At 42.9% G+C, this 18,991-nt stretch overlaps 1 protein-coding gene across 1 annotated transcript in view; it reads left to right on the top strand.

Annotated features, from left to right (window-relative positions):
• The window catches only part of LOC138762259 (probable voltage-dependent N-type calcium channel subunit alpha-1B), a 927,445-nt gene that overhangs the window by 598,432 nt on the left and 310,022 nt on the right, over positions 1 to 18,991 (top strand). Inside the window, exons 11-12 of the mRNA XM_069935943.1 lie at positions 4,532 to 4,588; positions 12,466 to 12,555. Coding sequence (XP_069792044.1) covers positions 4,532 to 4,588; positions 12,466 to 12,555 — 147 coding nt within the window. The remainder of the gene's footprint in view (positions 1 to 4,531; positions 4,589 to 12,465; positions 12,556 to 18,991) is intronic.

The raw sequence follows: 18,991 nt of genomic DNA, 5'->3' as shown, positions 1-18,991 counted from the left end.
AGATTCAAGGCCAAATAATGATATGTTGGAAATGTCTACAAATGGATTTGGGCCATTCATAATTTATTACACATTGGCATCCTTCAAACCATATTGAAGTGCTCATTCAAGTTTTGATTTCAGGTTAATGTCACACATTAGCATCTTCTGAGGAATTACCCAGAAGGTTTGACTTTCTCTTCCACTCTTCTTTGAGTAAGAGTTGTACGTTTTCCTTGTGGGTTCTAGATGAGGAATGTTTCGGTTTACACTGCCTGCTTAGCTTTTCTCCTGTAGAGTTTTTCCAAAGCCTCATTCAGTCTTGCATCAGGTACTATCAGGAACTTAATTTAACATTTTTGTGGTGAGCCACTGCTGCCTCACATTGAAAAAGGGCAGAAAAATCCAGAACACAGGTAGTGTTTTAGACTGTGATAAAAACCATAATTCATAGGATCAGAAATAGGCTATTCAGCCCATCAAGTCTATCCTGCCACTTAATCATGAGCTGATTCATTTTCCCACCAAGCCTGGCTGCCCGGCCTTCTCCCCATAACCTGTGACACCTGGGTAATTAAGAACCTGTCCATTTCTCTCTTAAATACTGCAAACGACCTGCCCTCCACAACTGCCTGTGGCAACAAATTCCACAGATTTACAAACCTTTGGCTGAAGAAATTCTGCCACATCTTTGTTCGAAGTAGACACCCTTAAATCCTGAAGTTGTGGCCTCTTGTCCTAAACTCTCCCACCATGGTAAACAACCTTTCTACATTTACTAAGTCCATGTCTTTCAACAATAGATATGTTTCAATGAGTTCCCCCTCTCATTCTCCTAAATTTCAATGAGTACAGGCTAAGAGCTGTCAATTGCCCCTCATTTCATTTCTGGAATAATCCTTCTGAACATCCTCTGAACTCTCTCTAATGTCAGCACATCTTTTCTTGAATGTGGAGCCCAAACTTCTCACAATTCTCCAAGTGAGGTCTTACCAGTGCCTTATAAAGTCTCAACATCACACTTCTCCTCTTGAAAAGAATGCCGGCATTGAATTTTCTTTCTTCACCACCGTCTGATCCTGTATATTTACCTTCAGGGACTCCCAGATCCCTTTGTATATGAATATTTTCATTTTTCTCCCCATTTGTAAAATAGTCTGCCCATTTATTTTATCTATCAACATCCATAACCGTATACGTTCTGACATTGTATTTCATTTATTTTAATACAGGTACATGATCCTTTATCCGGAACCCTTGGGGGACAGTGTGTTCCGAATTTCAGATTTTTCCGGATTTCGAAAAACCCACCCCAATTGTGCTGCCATATCCACCCCCACCCCTTTCCAGTCGCCCGGGCATCTTCCCCAACCACCGGTCCCTCAATACCCAGACGTCTCCCCCAACCACGGTCACTCGGCTGCCTCCCCCAACAGCGTTCCTCGATCGCCCGGCAGTCTCCCTCAACCGCGTTCCTCGGCCACCCGGCACTCTACCTCAACCGCGGTCCCTCGGCCTTCTTCCCCGATTGCGGTCCCTCGGCTGTCTTCCTCGTCCACCCGGCAGTCTACCACAACCTCGTTCCTTGGCCGCCCGGCAGTGTAACCCAACCGTGGTCCCTCAGCCATCACCTCCAACCGCGGTCCTCGGCCTCCCGGCAGTCTCCCCCAACCGCTTTCATCGACCGTCTTCTTCAGCCCCTCGGCAGTGTCCCCCAACCGCATTTCTCGGCCGCCTGGCAGTCTTCCCCAACCGCGGCCCCTCGGCCGTCTCCCCCGACCGCCTGTCCCTCGGCCGCTCGGCCGTAACCTCCAACCGCATTTCTTGGCCTCCCGGCAGTCTCTCCCAACCCCGTTCATCGGCCGTCTTCCTCAGCCGCCCGGCAGTCTCCCCCAACTGCGGTCCCTTGGCCGTCTCCCTTGACCGCCGGTCCCTCAGTCGCCCGGCAGTCTCCCCCAACCGTGTTCCTCGGCCGCCCATCAGTCTATCCCAACCACGGTCCCTCGGCCGTCTCCCTTGACCGCCGGTCCCTCGGCCGCCCAGCAGTCTACCCCGGCCATCTTCCCTGACCGTCAGTCCATCGTCCGCCCGGCTGTTTCCCCCGACCACCCAGCCATCTCCCCCGACCGCTGGTCCCCACTTGCCAGATTTTGGAGCTTTCCGAATTTTAGATGTCCAGATAAATGATCGTGTACCTTTACCCTATTTTGAGGTATTAACAACATGGCTACATGAACAGTATGGGAATAAATTTTCTAGTGTGTAAATTTTTTTGCCCTTGGACATTTATTGAGACACCACCTTATCTTAGTTCTTTAGGGATTTGAAGGCAGATTGTAGTCAGAAAAAAGATATTTAAAATATTCTTTAAAATATTTGATCTAACCAAACTTCCCACTTTTACTTATATTAACTAATTCAAGGCCCGTGTACCACCATCAGTGACACCACCTCAATAACACAGTGGGCTCTGTTCCACTTGGTCCTGGCGCTAGATATGATCCCAGTCCTTTTTATGCAGTTTTCCCTAATTCTTCAGATACACTTGTTTCAATCTTATCCATCAGCCATTGTTTTGCATCATGACTTTTCATCTTGTATCCACTCCAAAGTTGCAGTAAAACTGCCCAACTCACAAACACCTTCATAATCGACCCTTTCCTGCCAGACATTTTCACTTTTTCCCACTGCCTAATGTCAGAAAATGGTATGGAATTCTTTTTATGAATGAGCATTTACATTCTGCTCTCTGTGCCATGTGAATTGTTGTAAAACACAGAGATGCTGGTGGAATTCAGCAGATATCATACCATCCTTAAGAGATAAAGATATATGGATTTGGCCTGAGCCCTTCTTTGAGGTATGAGTAAAAAGCAGACAGGAGCCTGAATTAAAAGAATGGGCAGGGGGAGGAGTACAGACCAAAGGTCTTAATTATGTACAGATAGAAGGACAGGAAATGTGAGATTTGATTGGGAGCAGGGAGTTGGCTCTGTGAATGCAGAGTGGGAAAAAGAGACAGAGGGAAGAGAGAGTGACAAAGCAAGAGGAAAGGAGACATAGTGATAGATGGATGGGGAAGCTAAGGGAAACCAGAGTAGTCTTATGTTCATGCCATCTGGTTGGAGGGTGTCCAGATGGAAAATGAGGTGTTGTTCCTCCAATTTGTGGATGGTCTCAGTCTGGCAGACCATGAGACCATGGGCAGACATGCTGGCATGTGAATGGGGTGAGAAATTGAAATGGGTGGCCACTGGGAGATCCCCACTATTGCGGCAGAAAGAGGCAAGGTGCTCAACAAAGTGATCTCCCAATCACTGTCCAGTCTTCCAGATGTATAGGAGATCACAACGGAAGCACTGGGTGCCATGTGAATTGTTGATCCAAGTGTGTTTATCTCAACACTCTCACTCCAAGTTTAACATCTCAAAGCTAGTGAATAAAATTCTCAGAACAGAACTTGTGCAAATGTTCTTGCTTGGGTTTGTGTCTCAACAAAATGTGTCCAATGCTGCAACAATTAAAGTATTTATTTCATTTGACAAATTCATAAATGTTACAGCTTCTGATCTCTGAAAGTTCAATCATTCACATTTTACTCTTGAAAGAAATAATTAAATCACGATTAATCTTCCAACATAACACACTTGCAGGGAAATGATTTATTTGCAGTACATATATAAAAATAAATAAATATTGTTCAATAAATAGTTGAGTCATGGAGGGTTTGTACGAACAGTGCATTCAGTCATTCAGCGTCTCACTGCCCATGGGAGGAAGGTATTTCTCAGCTTGGTGGTTCTGGCTCTGATACTCCTGAATCGCTTTCCCGATGGGAGGAGCTGAAAGATGCTGTGTGCAGGGTGGTAGGGGTCCGTACCGAAGTTGCGAGGCCTCTTCAAACTCATGTATGTGCAAAGCATTGAAACCACCTGCATTCCTGCTTTGTACAGGTGAAGATCAAATTTACCATCAATGGAGTGTAATGATTTCTTCAGAAACTGTGATCCATTGATTACATTCTCCATTAGTATCACAGATTACTGTAACTGACTACTTTCTCTTCCCTTGGTAATTCAGGTTGGAAAATGTGTTGACAAGCATTGACACCAAAAGTAGTTGAATTACAAATTAAATACATATAAATATTTAAAAAGCCACAAGAAAATGAGTGCACAAATATCCTCTTGATATGTAGAACAGATCTTTAAAATCAGAAAATTACTGAAACACACCAGGTCAGACAGCATCTGTAGAGAGAAAAACTGATAATGTTTCAGATTAAATACCTTGTATTGGGACTGTGAAGGAAAGAAAATAAGATAGAATTCAGTTGCAGAGTAGGGGTGGAATTGATAAGATGATAGAATACCTTTGATGGGGTGAGGCCAGAATTATGATGGGGATAAGGTGAAAGGTGTCATGTGGTCTATGTGTTAATGGGCAGTCAGAAAAGCTGAATATTCAACCTTCATTGCTTGCATAGTTTTACATTGTTTAAACTGATATTAGAATTGCCATTGCCTTAGCTTCCTTTTCTTGTTTCTTTTAGAGGAGGTCATGTTGGCAGAAGAAGACAAAAATGCAGAGGACAAGTGTGCCCTAGATGGTATGTTACATTAATAATTACAGACAGCCCCTCATTGTGCCTACTCGATTTTTATGCCCTTGTCTGTCACATTATGTGGACACCTTTTTAAGATTCTTCTCTCTCTACAACCTCCTGGAGAGATCTGTCTTCATACTCCAGTCATTCCTGCCAGCAGGAGGCACATGTGCCAAAACACTTGGAACTTCACTTGGCTTCGCTTTTGTATGTTTGGACAGTACAGACTAAGCAGAGAATGTGGCTCCATTACAGCTCCAGGGAGCCTGGTTCATTCCTGACCTCGGGTGCTGTCTGTGTGGAGTTTGCACATTCTCCTTGTGACCACTTACATTTCGTCTGGGTGCTTTTCTTTCCTCCTCCACCCTAAAGATGTGGTAGGTTAATCAGTCAATGTGAATGTCCATGAACATGTGGGTGAGAGGGAGAATATGGAGGGAGTTGATGGGATTCTGGAGAGAGTGTCTGTGATGAACATGGTGCCCAAATCAAACTAAAACTCTGTGTTTGCACCTGACAGATATCCCTCCACCCCTTCCACATTCACATGTCTGTTTAGAAGCCTTTAAATACTACTATTGCATTTGCTTCTGCCACCACCACCACCCCCCCATCACCATTCCATTACTGGCACCCACCACTCTCTGGGTAAAGTATTAGCCTCGCAAATCTCCCTTAAACTTCCTCCCTCTCACCTTAAATGAATGCCCTCTACTGGGTGACACTTTTACCCTTGGGGAAATGTTTCTGATTGTCCACCCTAGCAATAGCACTCATAATTTTAGATACCTCTGGATTTAATTTTTTTATTGTCAATGATACAGAATGGTAGAAGGCCCTTCTAGTTCATGAAACCGATGCCACCCAATTACACCCAATTAATCAACCAACTCCATACATTTTGGAGGATGGTAGGAAACCAGACCACCCAGAGAAAACCCACGCAGGTCATGGGGATTATGTACAAACTCTTTACAGACAATGTGAGATTAGTACCCCGCTTGCTGGCACTCCAATAGTGTTGCACTAACCGAGTCATCCATATATTTAGGTGATTGATGGTGGATGTAACCTCACCAAAGCAGCGAGCCTGTTTCTGCACTCTGTGAATGTATGTCCAAAATTTCATAAGCTGGAGTGCTTCTGGTCAGTTTTCAACTGTCAAAGTTGACATCAGAGAGCATTGTAACTGAACCAGAAGCTCTCCATATCAGTTGAATACTTTCCTGGCCTGTGACTACAGAGGAATCTAATCTTCTTAGATTGTCTGATAATCTTCACCCAAAGCAATACAATTTGCCAGTCACTTCTGAGAACTTTAACATGAGCAAAACTGAGAAAGGATGGCAGATTAGATTGAAAGTTCCAGGACTAGACTGGGTAATATTAACAGCAGGCTTCTCTCAAAGTTCCTGTTTGTAACATAAAAAAATGAATGTTAATAGTCATGGGGAAAAAGTTGAAATACCATCATTCCTTTACAATGTTTCTTTCAAGGTTGGAGGAGTGCCTAAATCAACATGGGACAAGAAATCCTACCTTAGGTCTGGTCTCAAACAGATTGACTCGTTGGTATTCGTGCTTGTCACAGATGACCACTTTGAGAGATATAATTCCATGTCGGCCACTTTCTCCGCCACATTCCCCTTTTAAGCGCAAAGCCTGTTATCTTGGCCTGTGCATTTCCTCTTCAGAATCACGGATGAATGAAGGAAATTGTTGGAAGTCAAGGATAAAATTGCAGCACTTGCACCAAAAATTAATTCAAAAAGACAAATTCATAAAAAACTATGTGTGAATTTTCATCATATCCAGTGGCTTCTTACTTCAAGAGCACTCATGTACTGTCCAGGGGTTTTTATGATCCTTAACATGATGTAAATAAGCCATCGTCCATCAGCTTTGCTGTTAGTGAGCACTAATTAGAAGCAATAGATTGATATAAACACTAAATGGGTCAGAACACTGTGTCAAAGTATGTAAATATACATTGTAGTAGATTGTTTAAAAAAATTCTGAAGTGTGTCATGTGAGTGCCTGCTAGTTTTGCACTCTGATACTGAATAGATAAATCCCTGCTTCTGAGGGTAAGAATCACAGTCGCAGTTTTATAGGACAGGCACAGGCGTTTCAACTTAAGTTATCCTTGACTGCCTGAGCTAATTCCATTTGCCTGTGCTTGCAGCTATCCCTTTAAAACTATCTATATACCAGTCTAAATATTTTTTTAACATTGCAACTTTTCCCGACTCTACCACTTCCTCTGGCAGTTCATCCCATGTGCTGCTACTCTCTGTGTGGAAAAAAGATGCCCTTTTGGTCCCTTTAAAATCTTTCCTCTTTCACCTGAATCTATATACCCACTGGTTCTAGATTCCCGCACCCTGGATAAAAGACAATACAGTAAAACCCCAGGTATTCTGCACCTATGCTGGATGCTGGATAAGTGTATTTTCAGGTTGCTTGAGACTTTAACAATGCCTATCTGAGACTCCTGCATAAAGAATAAACTGTTTAAAAATACAATACTGTATTTACACTGAACATATTTTACTTTCATGAATATATAAACCTCAAAGTATTTCTTTATTTTCCGTCATATTCTGTGAAAACATTTAACCATCACTGCATCTGCAGATTCCTCCCCTCCAAGGAGCTGCCTGAAAGACGAACAATAACATTATAGATAATTAACCCCACCCCTCCCTTTTCTACAAGTTTACAGATAAAGCCTCTGTCTGGCGTGATGACACAATTGGCATAGCAGTTGCGGATTTTCCCTGGGGGCTCTGGTTTTCTCCCATTGTTTAAAATGTACCAGGGTGAATTGGGTGTAAATTGAGCAGCATGGACTCGTGGGCCAAAATGGCCTATTATTAGTTTTTTTTAAATTTACTAAGCAGGGATAAGGAGACACTTTAAGAGAGTCACCCCAACAGTGAGTCGCATCAAACAGCTCTTCATTCTGAGCGACGCCATTGCTGTTTCACACAACTTTATTCAAATAGCTCAACAAGCAAAGAACAACCAAGACACTCCACAGGCTGAATATTTGCTCATATCTTCACCAAAGGTTTATCTGTTACTTCAGAGAACATTTACTTTGTAGCTGTGAGGTAGATGGCCAAGAGTTCTGGACCAAACGTACTACACTTTGATTGAGCTCGTGATATCTTCGCTGAAAAAAAGTGGCAGAGGTTCCTATTGCCCACAAACTCGTTGTTCTAACACTGTTTCCACAGCACTGACAGATGCATCTGTGGTAAAGAGAGAGCAAGGCATTGGGCTTCTGATGTACAAGCATCGTGGCATTCACAAACGCGATCTTCACATTATTGAAAATCCGTACGGCATCATCTCCCAAAGTTAATGGCCTTTGGACACGGACTTATCAGATCCTTTTTATTGTTCAGTAAGGGGTAAGAGAGTTGCTGCAGCATTCAGCAGGAATCGGCGATAAAAATTTACCATACCTAAAAAACATTGCAATTGGCCAAATTCTCCAATCTCTCACTTTCGATTCATCGAGCAAAATGCCATGTTGTGTAATTCTATGTCCTAAAAATATAAGATCAACAGCACCAAAAATGCATTTACTGGGATTGATCACAAAGCCTCTGAAACAACGAGATCAGGTGATGCTTGTTCTCCACTTCATCCACACTTGTGACTAGAATATCATCAATATAAACAAACACAAAATGGAGGCCAGCGAGTATGTGGTCCATAAACTGCTGGAATGTCTAAGCTGTATTGCGTAGACCAAATGGCATTCACAGAAACTCAAATGTGCTGAAAGGGGTAATCACTGGTATCTTCACAACATCCGAAGACTCAACTGGAATCTGATAGTAAGCATCTACTAGATCTATTTTTGAAAATATATGTTTGCCACAGAGGTTTGCTGAGAAGTCTTGTATATTGGGAATGTTGTATAGGTCAGGCATGGTAGAATTGTTCAGGGCACGATAATCAGCACAAGGCCTGCCTGACCCCAGGAGATTTTTCTGGAACCATATGTAACAGTGAAGCCTACCAGCTGTCAGATCCATGAACTATGCCAAACTCTTGCAATTGGTCGAATTCCAATTTTGCTATTTTTTTAAAGATGGTCTAGGGATAATCGATGAGCCCGAGCAGTAACTGGAGGACCTCCAGTCTGCATATGGTAGGTTACTGGAGGTTTAATGTCTGTATGATGATACGGTGGGGTCACTAGGCAGGGGAAACCCTTGAGCAAGGCTCGGAAAGGGCAAGAGCCAGGTTGAAGGCTCGTCAGGCAGCTGATGATATCTGAGGGATGACAGATGATATCTGAGGGATTACTTGCATGCAAGAGCTGCTATCCACGACACAGCAATTTTTCAAATCCACCAACAAAGAATGTGACATAAAATCTGCTCCCAAAATGGAACTTGCCACATTTGCAACTGTGAAAACCAATCAAAAAGGTTTCTTGAGACCAAAATCCAACACGAGTGACCTCTGACCAAAAGTTTGAATATGCAAATCATTCACGGCTAAAAGGACACATGACATATTGGGGTGTCTGCATTTTTCAGGAGTTGGAGAGACCACTAAAATCTCTACATCAGAATTAACAAGAAATGAACACTTGAGAGATGGTCTTTGAGGAATAGATGGCAGCTGATGTGCCCATGGGCAGCAGTTGTCTCTTCTGCCAGGCCTCGTGGTTTCCTGATTGCCAATGTAGACCACCACAATTCCAACTAGGTCGACAGAAGGAATTGTTTTGCATTGCCAAAGCCTCGACCTGCATAATCAGTACTGCCACTTGTTGCTCCAATGCAGTTACCTTCATTTAAGAAGGTGCCAGTGCCTTACAATGTGCAACAAGCAGTTGTTCCAGTTCTATCTGCTCCTGCTGACTTGGGGAAGAAGCCAATCTCTCTATCTTCAATGCAGAGGTCGTAGGAATAACAAGGTTGGGAAGATCCGCCAACTGACTGAGAATGGGCATTCAAAAGACAATCATCAAATCCCCTTGAATATGACGAGGTAAACATTGAAAATACCTCTGTTTCTAAAAATTGACTTCGACAGGGTCTGTTCCAGCTAGCCTTACCCACCTCCTCAACATGTGATGGTTGCTTATCGCCTAGGCTAATAATTGGCCAATATGAGTCTCCCTAGATGGTTGAGTACATTCAGAAAGCCACCTTAAGCACATCGCAAGGGAGATTACCATCTGGATCAACCAAGACATCCTCCACTTCACAGGCAATCTGTTCAGGAAGACGATCCACAAGTAAACAATACTTCTTCTTCAGACTCGTCAATCTGAGGGTAGAGGAGCACACTTCAAGAATCGTGAACCATACTGGTATATTAGTAATAAAAAGGCGCGGGATTTTCAGTTTGACCTCCCCAACTACTCCTGTATGGGGCTTAACCTCATCACTATCCATTTTAAATTAGAAGGTGCTATGAACTCACAGGGTCACCACTTGTAGCTGCACGGCTTTATAATTGTTTACAAACAAATAAAGAATGTACTCTATGAAATCGATTTCTTTTTTTGCACTAGACACAATGAATTCTTCAGTCCCCAAGCATCACCCAGCTACATCCATCTGACCTTCTCATTGGATCACTGCCACATGAGTGATCCTGACGTAATCACTCTCCTACTCCTGCAACTTTTACAATTTTAAACTTACTTACTTTTTACTGATTATTTTATTATTTTTTTTTCATTCAATTTTTTTGCTGGTTACTTGAGGCTGCTGGTTGCTTGAATTCCAGATACCAGGTGTTTTACTGTATTTATCTTATCCACGCCCGTAATGATTTAGTAGTCATCTATAAATCTTCCTATGCTACAGGGAGATAGTCCAAGCTGATCCAGGCTATCCTTATAATTTAAGATGACTACTCCCAGTGTCAGTCTTGTAAATCTTTTCAGCATCTTTTCCAACTTAATGTTATCTTTTCTGGAGCTGATTGACTAGCACTGCATGCAATACTCCGTCTTGTGCAGATCAAAACTTCAAAATCAGATTCAGTATCAAAATTACTTGCCATGAACATGTGTCACAAAATTCATTTTCTTGCTGCCACAGCATTCATTATGTATTACAGGTGCAAAATTGCTACAGGTTCCTAACCTTTTATCCAGAATTCCAAAATCTGGTAATCTCCAAAAACTGGCATTTTTTTTCGTAGATGACATCTGCTCATCAAAAATGGAGTTTGGCACCAAACATGACCCTAGCTCAACTCCCATGTATCTCATCACATTCCACTACTCCGCACCTCCAAATTGCCTTTACTGATGCCCGTCCAGCGTAGCGGAGCTTTCAGTTGGCCTGGCAGCTCAATGGCCGTTGTCGCTACCCATAATCCCCCATGCACCCAAAACCACTGTGCAGCGCAGGGAATAGAGAAAGGGGCTGTTATCCTGGCGCTGGTACAGCAGGGGGCGGGAGGAGAGAGAGAGAGAGAGAGAGAGACGACAGCGTGACTCGGGCGAGAGGAAAAGATGGCAGCGCAACTCCGGCGGGTGAGGGGAGAGACAGCAGTGCAACTTGGGCGGGCGAGGGCGTGGGGAGAGAGACAACAGTGTAATTCGGTTGAGCAGGGTAGGGGGCAAAGAGAGACAGCAGTGCGACTCAGGAAGGGGGTGGGTGAGAGAGAGGGGGAGAGAGACAGTAGTGCGACTTGGGTGGGGGGGTGGATACGGCAGCATGATTCAGTTGGGCTTAAAGGGGCGGAAATCAAAATAATTCTGAAATCCAGAAGGTTCCATACAACAGCAGCTGTCCCATTGCAATGATCCCGGATAAAAGGTTAGACACCTGTATAAATTACAGTTCCATAAATACAATATTTTAAAAATAAATTTTGTGCAAAAATAAAGTGAAGTAGTGTCTGTGATTCATCACCCATTCAGAAATCTGATGGCGGAGGCGAAGAAGCTGTTTGTGATAGTACAGATTCTATCACCAATGTGTATATGTATAGATTGTAGTGTAGGATGACTGTGATTGGCTGAGAGCGTAGCCACACCTACTGGCAGGTCTTAAAGGGTTGCTCCTAGCCAGACCAGGTCATTCTGGACTGGTCGACCTACATGTGATACGCTCCAGTCTTCTAGTTAATACAAGCCTTGGTTTGGATCAACAAGCCTTTGATTCTTTCGACGCGCTCTGTACTGTTTTTGTATCTTTGGGTGTTTGTCTTCAGGCTCCTGTGCCTCCTTCCTGATGGTCGGAGTGAGAAGAGGGCATAGCCTGGTGGTGAGGGTCCTTGAGGATAGATGTTCATAATACCAATGTGAATTCACAAATCTCTGTAGCCTTTTCCTGTCCTGTGCATACCAGACAGTGTTGCAACCAGTACACCTGTAAAAATTTGCAAGAGTCTTTGGTGACACACCAAATCTTTTCAAACACTGAATGAGGTATAGCCACTGGCGAGCCTTCTTCAGGATTGCATCGACACGATGGCCCCAGGATAGACCTTAATATCCAGGAATTCGAATTTCTTTACCCTCTCCACTGCTCACCCTCAATGAGAACTGGTTTGTGTTCTCCTGCTTTCCCCTTCCTAAAGTCCTCAGTCGATGTAACGTCTCTGGTTCTGTGCACAGTGCCTGCCTGACGAAAGCAAAAATTCCAAATGTCTTCTTCAGATCAACGTCCGCTCTACCTGTCAACAAAGGTGCAGAGCGGGGGCATGATGTGATGAATCAACATTGCCTCTTCAACTAGGATTTGCAAGTCTCCTCCTTTTTGGAAAAAAATCTTGAACTTAGCTCTGATGCAACCAAACACCTATCCTTCTGTCGTGTCAGGCCCTCAGCATGCAGGTTTAGCATTATTGCTTTGCTCTTCAGGTCTTTTTCTGATTATTTACAGTTTTAAAGAGAGCAACCACAAAAAAGAGTAAGAATGATCTGATAAACGCTGAAGAGGGGGAAGATCACTTCACAGATATTTCCTCAGTGGGTGAGTGCTGTCTTTTGAAGCCCTTCTTGTGAAAAATGTCTAAATTTACATCATATTTTAACTGTTTTCTTGGCCAAGAGTGGGAGATAGACATACTGAGCAACCCCTCCACGGCCAATAGTGCGTTTGGTTATATTCCTCATCACTTCCTCCAAAATTCAGTCTCAGTTGCAGAATGCAGGACACAGCCACCTGAATATTTCCTGTTTAGTGTGGCCAAAGGATATATTTGTACTGGTTGTGCTTTGTCTGTTTCTCTTGTTTTCACATGTTTTGTTTAGGAATTTCCACCTTGGCCGGGTTTCGCTCCCATTTATCAAAGTGTCATTGGAACAGGAGAAACAGGGTGGGAAAAGGGGAACCACTGTGAGTACACACAGCAAGAGAAACAGGCCCATCAGCCCATCTAGTCCGTGCTGAAGGATTATTCTGCCTGGTCGCACTGACCTGCACCCAGATCTTATCCCTCCATACTTTCCCATCCATCCATCCATGGACCTGCCCAAATTTTTGTTAAATGTTAAAATCGAGCCTGCATTTTACTGCCACTCTTGAAGAACCTGAAAAGATCACAACAAATCATTGTTTACTGTGCAGTTTATTGATTCTAAGAACAGCCTATCTTTCCCTTTGTGGTTGTTTACTGCTTCCTCCGCTTCTCTCCATTGTAGCTTTGCCATCGTGCTCCTTCCCCCACCCCCCCCACCTCCACTGTTTTGATCAGATGACTGCGACATTTTTCCATACCTTGATGAAGGGTTCAAGCCAGAAATGTTAGTTATGTATCTTTTTCTTTGCTATATAAAGTACAGTGTTTGACCTGCTAAGTTTCTCCAGCATTACGTTTTTACTTCGACCACGGTGTCTGCAGACTTTCATGTTTTACTTGTACTTTTGCTCCCCCTGTCTTCTCTGTGTATTTGCCACTGTATAACTGAGCTTCACATGGTGGCCATGCACTTTTCTCCTGCACTTTCTGGCTTGTCCCACACACTGTCCTTAAGCATCCCATCCTCCTTCTCCCCTCCTTTATTTCCCTTCCCATTTCTTTTGGCTTATCTGCCTTTCCTCATAGTTGGTTCATTTTGTTTTTCCTAAGTAGCCCCTCTTTGCTCATTTGCTTAATTTCACCTTCCTGCCTGAAACTTGAGGTTGGAATGAAACTGGCTGAACAAAGAGTTTGAGTGATGATGGTCAGAGGTCAAGCAGATGAGGTTATCCCCCACCATGTGGACGTTTGGTGCCACAAAGGAGAAATATTACAGCCTTCCATCCCTCTGAGAAAATAAACAATGTTGTATTTCACTGTGCTTTCTCCCCCAAAATGGGGCCCTGTGGAGGAAGAAGTGTGATTTTGACGCTGGAATATCTGTGTCCAATTGTAGTCACATTCAAATATTTGCTTTCACCAATTTCAACTGAACTGAAGGGAGTGAAGGTGAATATAATGGGCATCTGAAGCTCTCACTGTCAGGTAACCAAAGATAGATTTCATCTTTCATCTTCCAACGGCAAAGACCCTGCATTGCACGTCATAACACAACCTCCCGTTTAAATGTGAAACATTTTGTAGACTGCAGATGCTGGGATCTGAAGCTAAATACGGTCAGCTGGAGGAAGTCATTGGATCGAGCAGCATCATTCTGGATGAAGTATTTTGGCTCAAAATGTCAACAGTTCTTTTTGTCCCACTGAAGCTGCTTGACCCGTTGAGGTCCTCCAGCCGACTGGATTTAGCACTTGTTTAAACATATATAAATATTTTTAAAAGGAAAAATATGACATTCATTTGTGAAGTTATTTGAAAACAATGTGGTCCAGAATCTTCCCTGCTAATCCTGCCCAGATATTCAAGCCCCCACAAACTCTGGCCATCGTTGCAGTCCAATTTATGCTCTTATCAGTGGTCATTTTCACTGCATTACTCTTTAAAATGGGTGAAGATTCTTTCCAGAGACAATGTCCTTGGAAGGAGAATGATGTCGCCTGATTTAATAACATCACATTTCACAAGACACTACTTTTGAGCAATACAACCTACCCCAAGAATTGATACAAGAGCATGTGGATTTCCTGCTTCTTATCATACTCTCCGAGAATGGCTTTCCTCCAAGATCTTGCTTCCACAGATCTGCGAGGACTGTGCAACTGAGCTGCACTGCAGACAGTTTATAATATTTGGTGGTTTGAAGGGAATATTCTCCAACTTGTTCTCAGCTGGACCACTTGCTTTGTTAATCTGTGAAAGTATTCGAAGGAGTTCTTCTATGGCATGCTTGGTGTAGCGGTCACCGGAGCGCTATTTCCAAATCAGTGATCTAGGTTCAAATTCAGTGCTGTCTGTAAGGGGTTTGTACATTCTCCCCGTGACTGCCTAGGTTTCCTCCGAAAGCTTAGGTTTCCAATTGTAGTTTAATTAGTCTATTTGAGCAGCGTGGGCTGAAAGGGCCTGTTACTTTGTTCTGTCTTTAAAATTAAATTTAAAAATTAAAATTAAATAAAGAGTAGTTATGAGATTTTATCTCTCACAGGATATAAGATATTTAATAGTGTTACAGTGTTATTAACCAGCCCATACAAGTGGGTGGAATCTGTGAGGATGGCAGACACAGGATTTGATGATCATCTGTGAAGCTTTGTATGGGCAGAGAGAAAGGTAGAAACCTCCCATTGCAATGCTGGAAGAGTTTCAATGTAATATCCATGGACCTGAATATTTAGACTGTGCCAGACACTGGGTTGGAATTCCCAAAGGATCCAGCATTGACTTTGCACTCGTGTCCCCCTTAATCCCAAATTAGTTCTACCCTCATTCTAGTCATCCTCCTGTTCTTCATGTATGTGCAAAAGCCTTGGAAATTTTCCTTTTTCCTACATACCAAGGCTTTCTCATGCCCCTTTTATGCCTTTCTAAATCCCTTCTTCAAATCCTTCCTGGTTGCCTTATAATTCTCCATATCCCTGGCTGATTTTCTTTCCATCCTTTTCCTGCATCAGTGGGACAAGCCTATCCAGAAATGTTGGCAAGTGGTCCCTAAACATCCTCCACGTTCCTGCTGTGCATTTTCTTGCGATCATCTGTTCTGAATTAACTCTCCAAAGTCTCTGCTTAACTGCATCATAATTAGCTGTTCCCAATTAAACACCTTTCCATGAGTTGTGGTCACTTTCTCCAAAATGTTTGCCCACTGACAGGTCTGTCACCTGATCAGGTTCATTATCCATTACTGGATCCAGTATGGCCTCTCCTCCAGTTATCTTGTCCACATACTGTGTCAGGAATCTTTTTTGGTAGTTCAGAATCGGAATTAGGATTTATTGTCATGAACAAATCATGAAATTTGGTGTTTTGTGGCAGCATCACAGGGAAAACATTCATATTATAACTATCTTACAACATTACTATAAAAATAAAATAAACTAATAGTAATAACAGTGGACAAAAAAGTAAGGCACTGTCTTTGGTTCATTAATTATTCAGGAATCTGATGGCAGTAGGGAAGAAGCTATCCTTGTGCTGCTAAGTGCTCTTCTTTAGGCTCCTGTACCTTTTCCTCAATGGTAGCGAAGTGAAGAGGCCATGGGCTGGATAGTGGGGGTTTTTGAGGTTACAGGCTACTTTATTAAGAAACTACCTCATGTGGATGACCTCGATGGAGTGACATCTGGTGCCTGTGATGTTGCAGGCCGAGTTAACAACTCTCTGGAGTTTATTCTTGTCCTGAGGGTTGGTGTCTCCATACCAGGCAGTGATGCAACCAGTCAAAATGTGCTCCACAGTAGAAGTTTACGAGAGTCTTTGGTGACATTCCAAATCTCCTGAAACACCTCACAAATATTGCCACTGGCAAGCCTTCTTTGTGATTGCATCAATATTGAAGTAATTCATGACAACTCTGTTATATTTTCCCCTTTCCAAAAAATTGTCTAGTTATCTGCTCCTTGGTGTCTCAAAGATTATTTTAGTGTTTATAGGCTACTCCCAATAAAGTGTTTGTTCCCTTCCTATATCTGACTTTCACCCACACTTTCTCAGTGGTCAATCTCTCCACAAAGTCCTCCCTTTCTGCAGTTATAATACAATCCTTGATTGGCAATGCCACTCCACCTCCCCACGTTTTACTTCTCACTCAATTCTTTTTGAAACAACTAGACCATGGAACATCAAACAACTAATCCTGCTGTTCCAGCATCTAAATCTTGACTACAACAGGGAATTCAATGTACTGATACATACACTAAGTTTTATTCTCAATTTCTCTCACATTAATGTATACACATTTCAATCTATCCAACTTGCAGCATTCATGATCCACCCACTGCCTATCTTTCCTCACAGTCTCACTACACATTGGTTGGCTCAGTGGCATAGTAATTAGCACAATGCCTTTACAGTACTAGCGATCGGGGCTGGACCTGGGTTGGAATCCTGCAATGTCTGTAAGGAGTTTTTACATTCTCCCCAGTCTGCACGGGTTTTCTCCTGGGGCTCCAGTTCCCCCCCACCTCACCCTTCAAAAACGTACTGGGGTGTAGGTTAATAAGGTGTAAATTGAGCGGCACAAACTGGTAGGGCTGAATTGGCTTGTTACAGTGCTGTATGTCTAAATATTTTTTTTTAAATTGCACCCCCCATTTCATCAACTTTTCCATCATCTGACCTAATACTCTGGCTCCCATCCCTCTGCTGAACTAGTTTAATCCCTTCCCAACAGGTTCACCAGACCTGTCCACAAGAATATTTCAATTGCAACCTATCCCCGTTATACAGGTCAACCTTGTCCAAAAAAAAATCCCAGTGATCCACAAGCCTGAACACCTGCCAACTGCAACAACTCCTCAGCCACACATTCATCTGTCGCAACTTCCTATGCTTGCCTTCAATGGCGCATGGCATAGGCAATAATCCAGAGATTACCACCCTTGAGATCCTCCTTTCTAGCTTCCTTCCTGACCCCTTCAGGACTTCATCCCTACACCTATCATTGGTTCCAACGTGGACCATGACATTTGGCTGCTTACCCTCCCTCTCAAGAATGCCTTGGACTTGATCCAAGACATTTCTGACCCTGCCACCTGGAAGACTCTCAATCCCTTCCACAGAATCTCCTTTCTGCTCCCTGAACAATGAATCTCCACTCTTGTTTGCTCTCCTTCTCTCCCTCCTTTCCTGCTGAGCCACAGAACCAGACTATGCCAGAGACCTGGCTGCTTCTACTTTCCCCTGGTAGGGCATGCCCCACTCACCAACTGTATCAAGGAGTTTGATAACATCGAGGAAGAACGTGTCCTTGAATCCATACTTCTCTCCAATGGCTGTGGATGACAGCTAAAAGATTAAGTGGTATTTTTCCAATGATTACACATGGCAACAATATTTTCATAAGATTTTACTTCCTGGAAAGAACATTGTGGATTTGGATAGATAACTTCAAGCTGAATACAAAGATAATTTCAGATTTGCTGTGTCATGTAGGAAGTTGGAGAAACATTACATGAAGTTTTATTGAATATAGCATGTTTAATCACATAATGATACTGTTAGTTCAACTGACCTAAAAATGTTTTGCTGCTAATTTTTGTTTGTCGCTCGTGTCATTGTCCAACAATAGTTGGCCAGCATTAATGGATTCCAGTTGCCCTGATACTGCTTTTCCATGGTTGTAATGTACTGGTGAAACCTTTCACCATGCTTGTCACTGACTGCACCAGGATCAGAAGGGAAGAAGTCCAAGTGGAAATGCAGAAAATGCATTTTCAATAACTTGTTGCACTTCATGGTTTTGTTGGCTTGAAATAGATTTAAAATATGACAGGAAATCACAAAAATAGGTTATATCTAAAAGACAGGATATGATAGAAACATTTTAAGGAAATTTTCAAGATCCAACAGCCCAGAATCCATAAAATACACTCAAAAGTGTTCAGGAAGCAAATTTTTCTTTGTCCATTGTTATCAATGTGGACCCTCTGGCATAGTCTTGTGGGCCAGGTGTGCCAGAAGTGGTGCTTCCACAAGTTGAGTCCACCGCTGGCTCAGAATTTCAAGAATCTTCCTTCTTGGGTGTTAAGGTTGGTGTAGTGGTTAGGTAAGGCTATTACAGTGCCAGCAACCCAGGTGCAAATCAGTGCTGTCTGCAAGGAGTTTATAAGTTCTCCCCATGTCTGCATGGGTTTCCATTGGGTGCTCTAGTTTCCCCACCTTCAAACATTACAAGGGGTATTTGGGCAGCATGGACTCGTGGGTTGGAAAAAGGCCTGTTACCGTAAAATGTAAAATTCAACACATGATTGAAGGGTTGTGGTGTTTTGTAGCTACTGAGATGTACTTTTACTGATTTTAATTGTCACCTTCCTTCTTTACTTGCTTAGCTCTTTACATTGGGTACATCCCACTCACCTCTACACCTGCAGCTATTCAAAAGTGATGTCATCT

Source organism: Narcine bancroftii, chromosome 1 (genome assembly GCF_036971445.1).
Source record: "Narcine bancroftii isolate sNarBan1 chromosome 1, sNarBan1.hap1, whole genome shotgun sequence".
Lineage (NCBI taxonomy): Eukaryota > Metazoa > Chordata > Chondrichthyes > Torpediniformes > Narcinidae > Narcine > Narcine bancroftii.
Note: the sequence above shows the minus strand (reverse complement) of the source record. Positions and strands in the feature narration are given on the sequence as shown.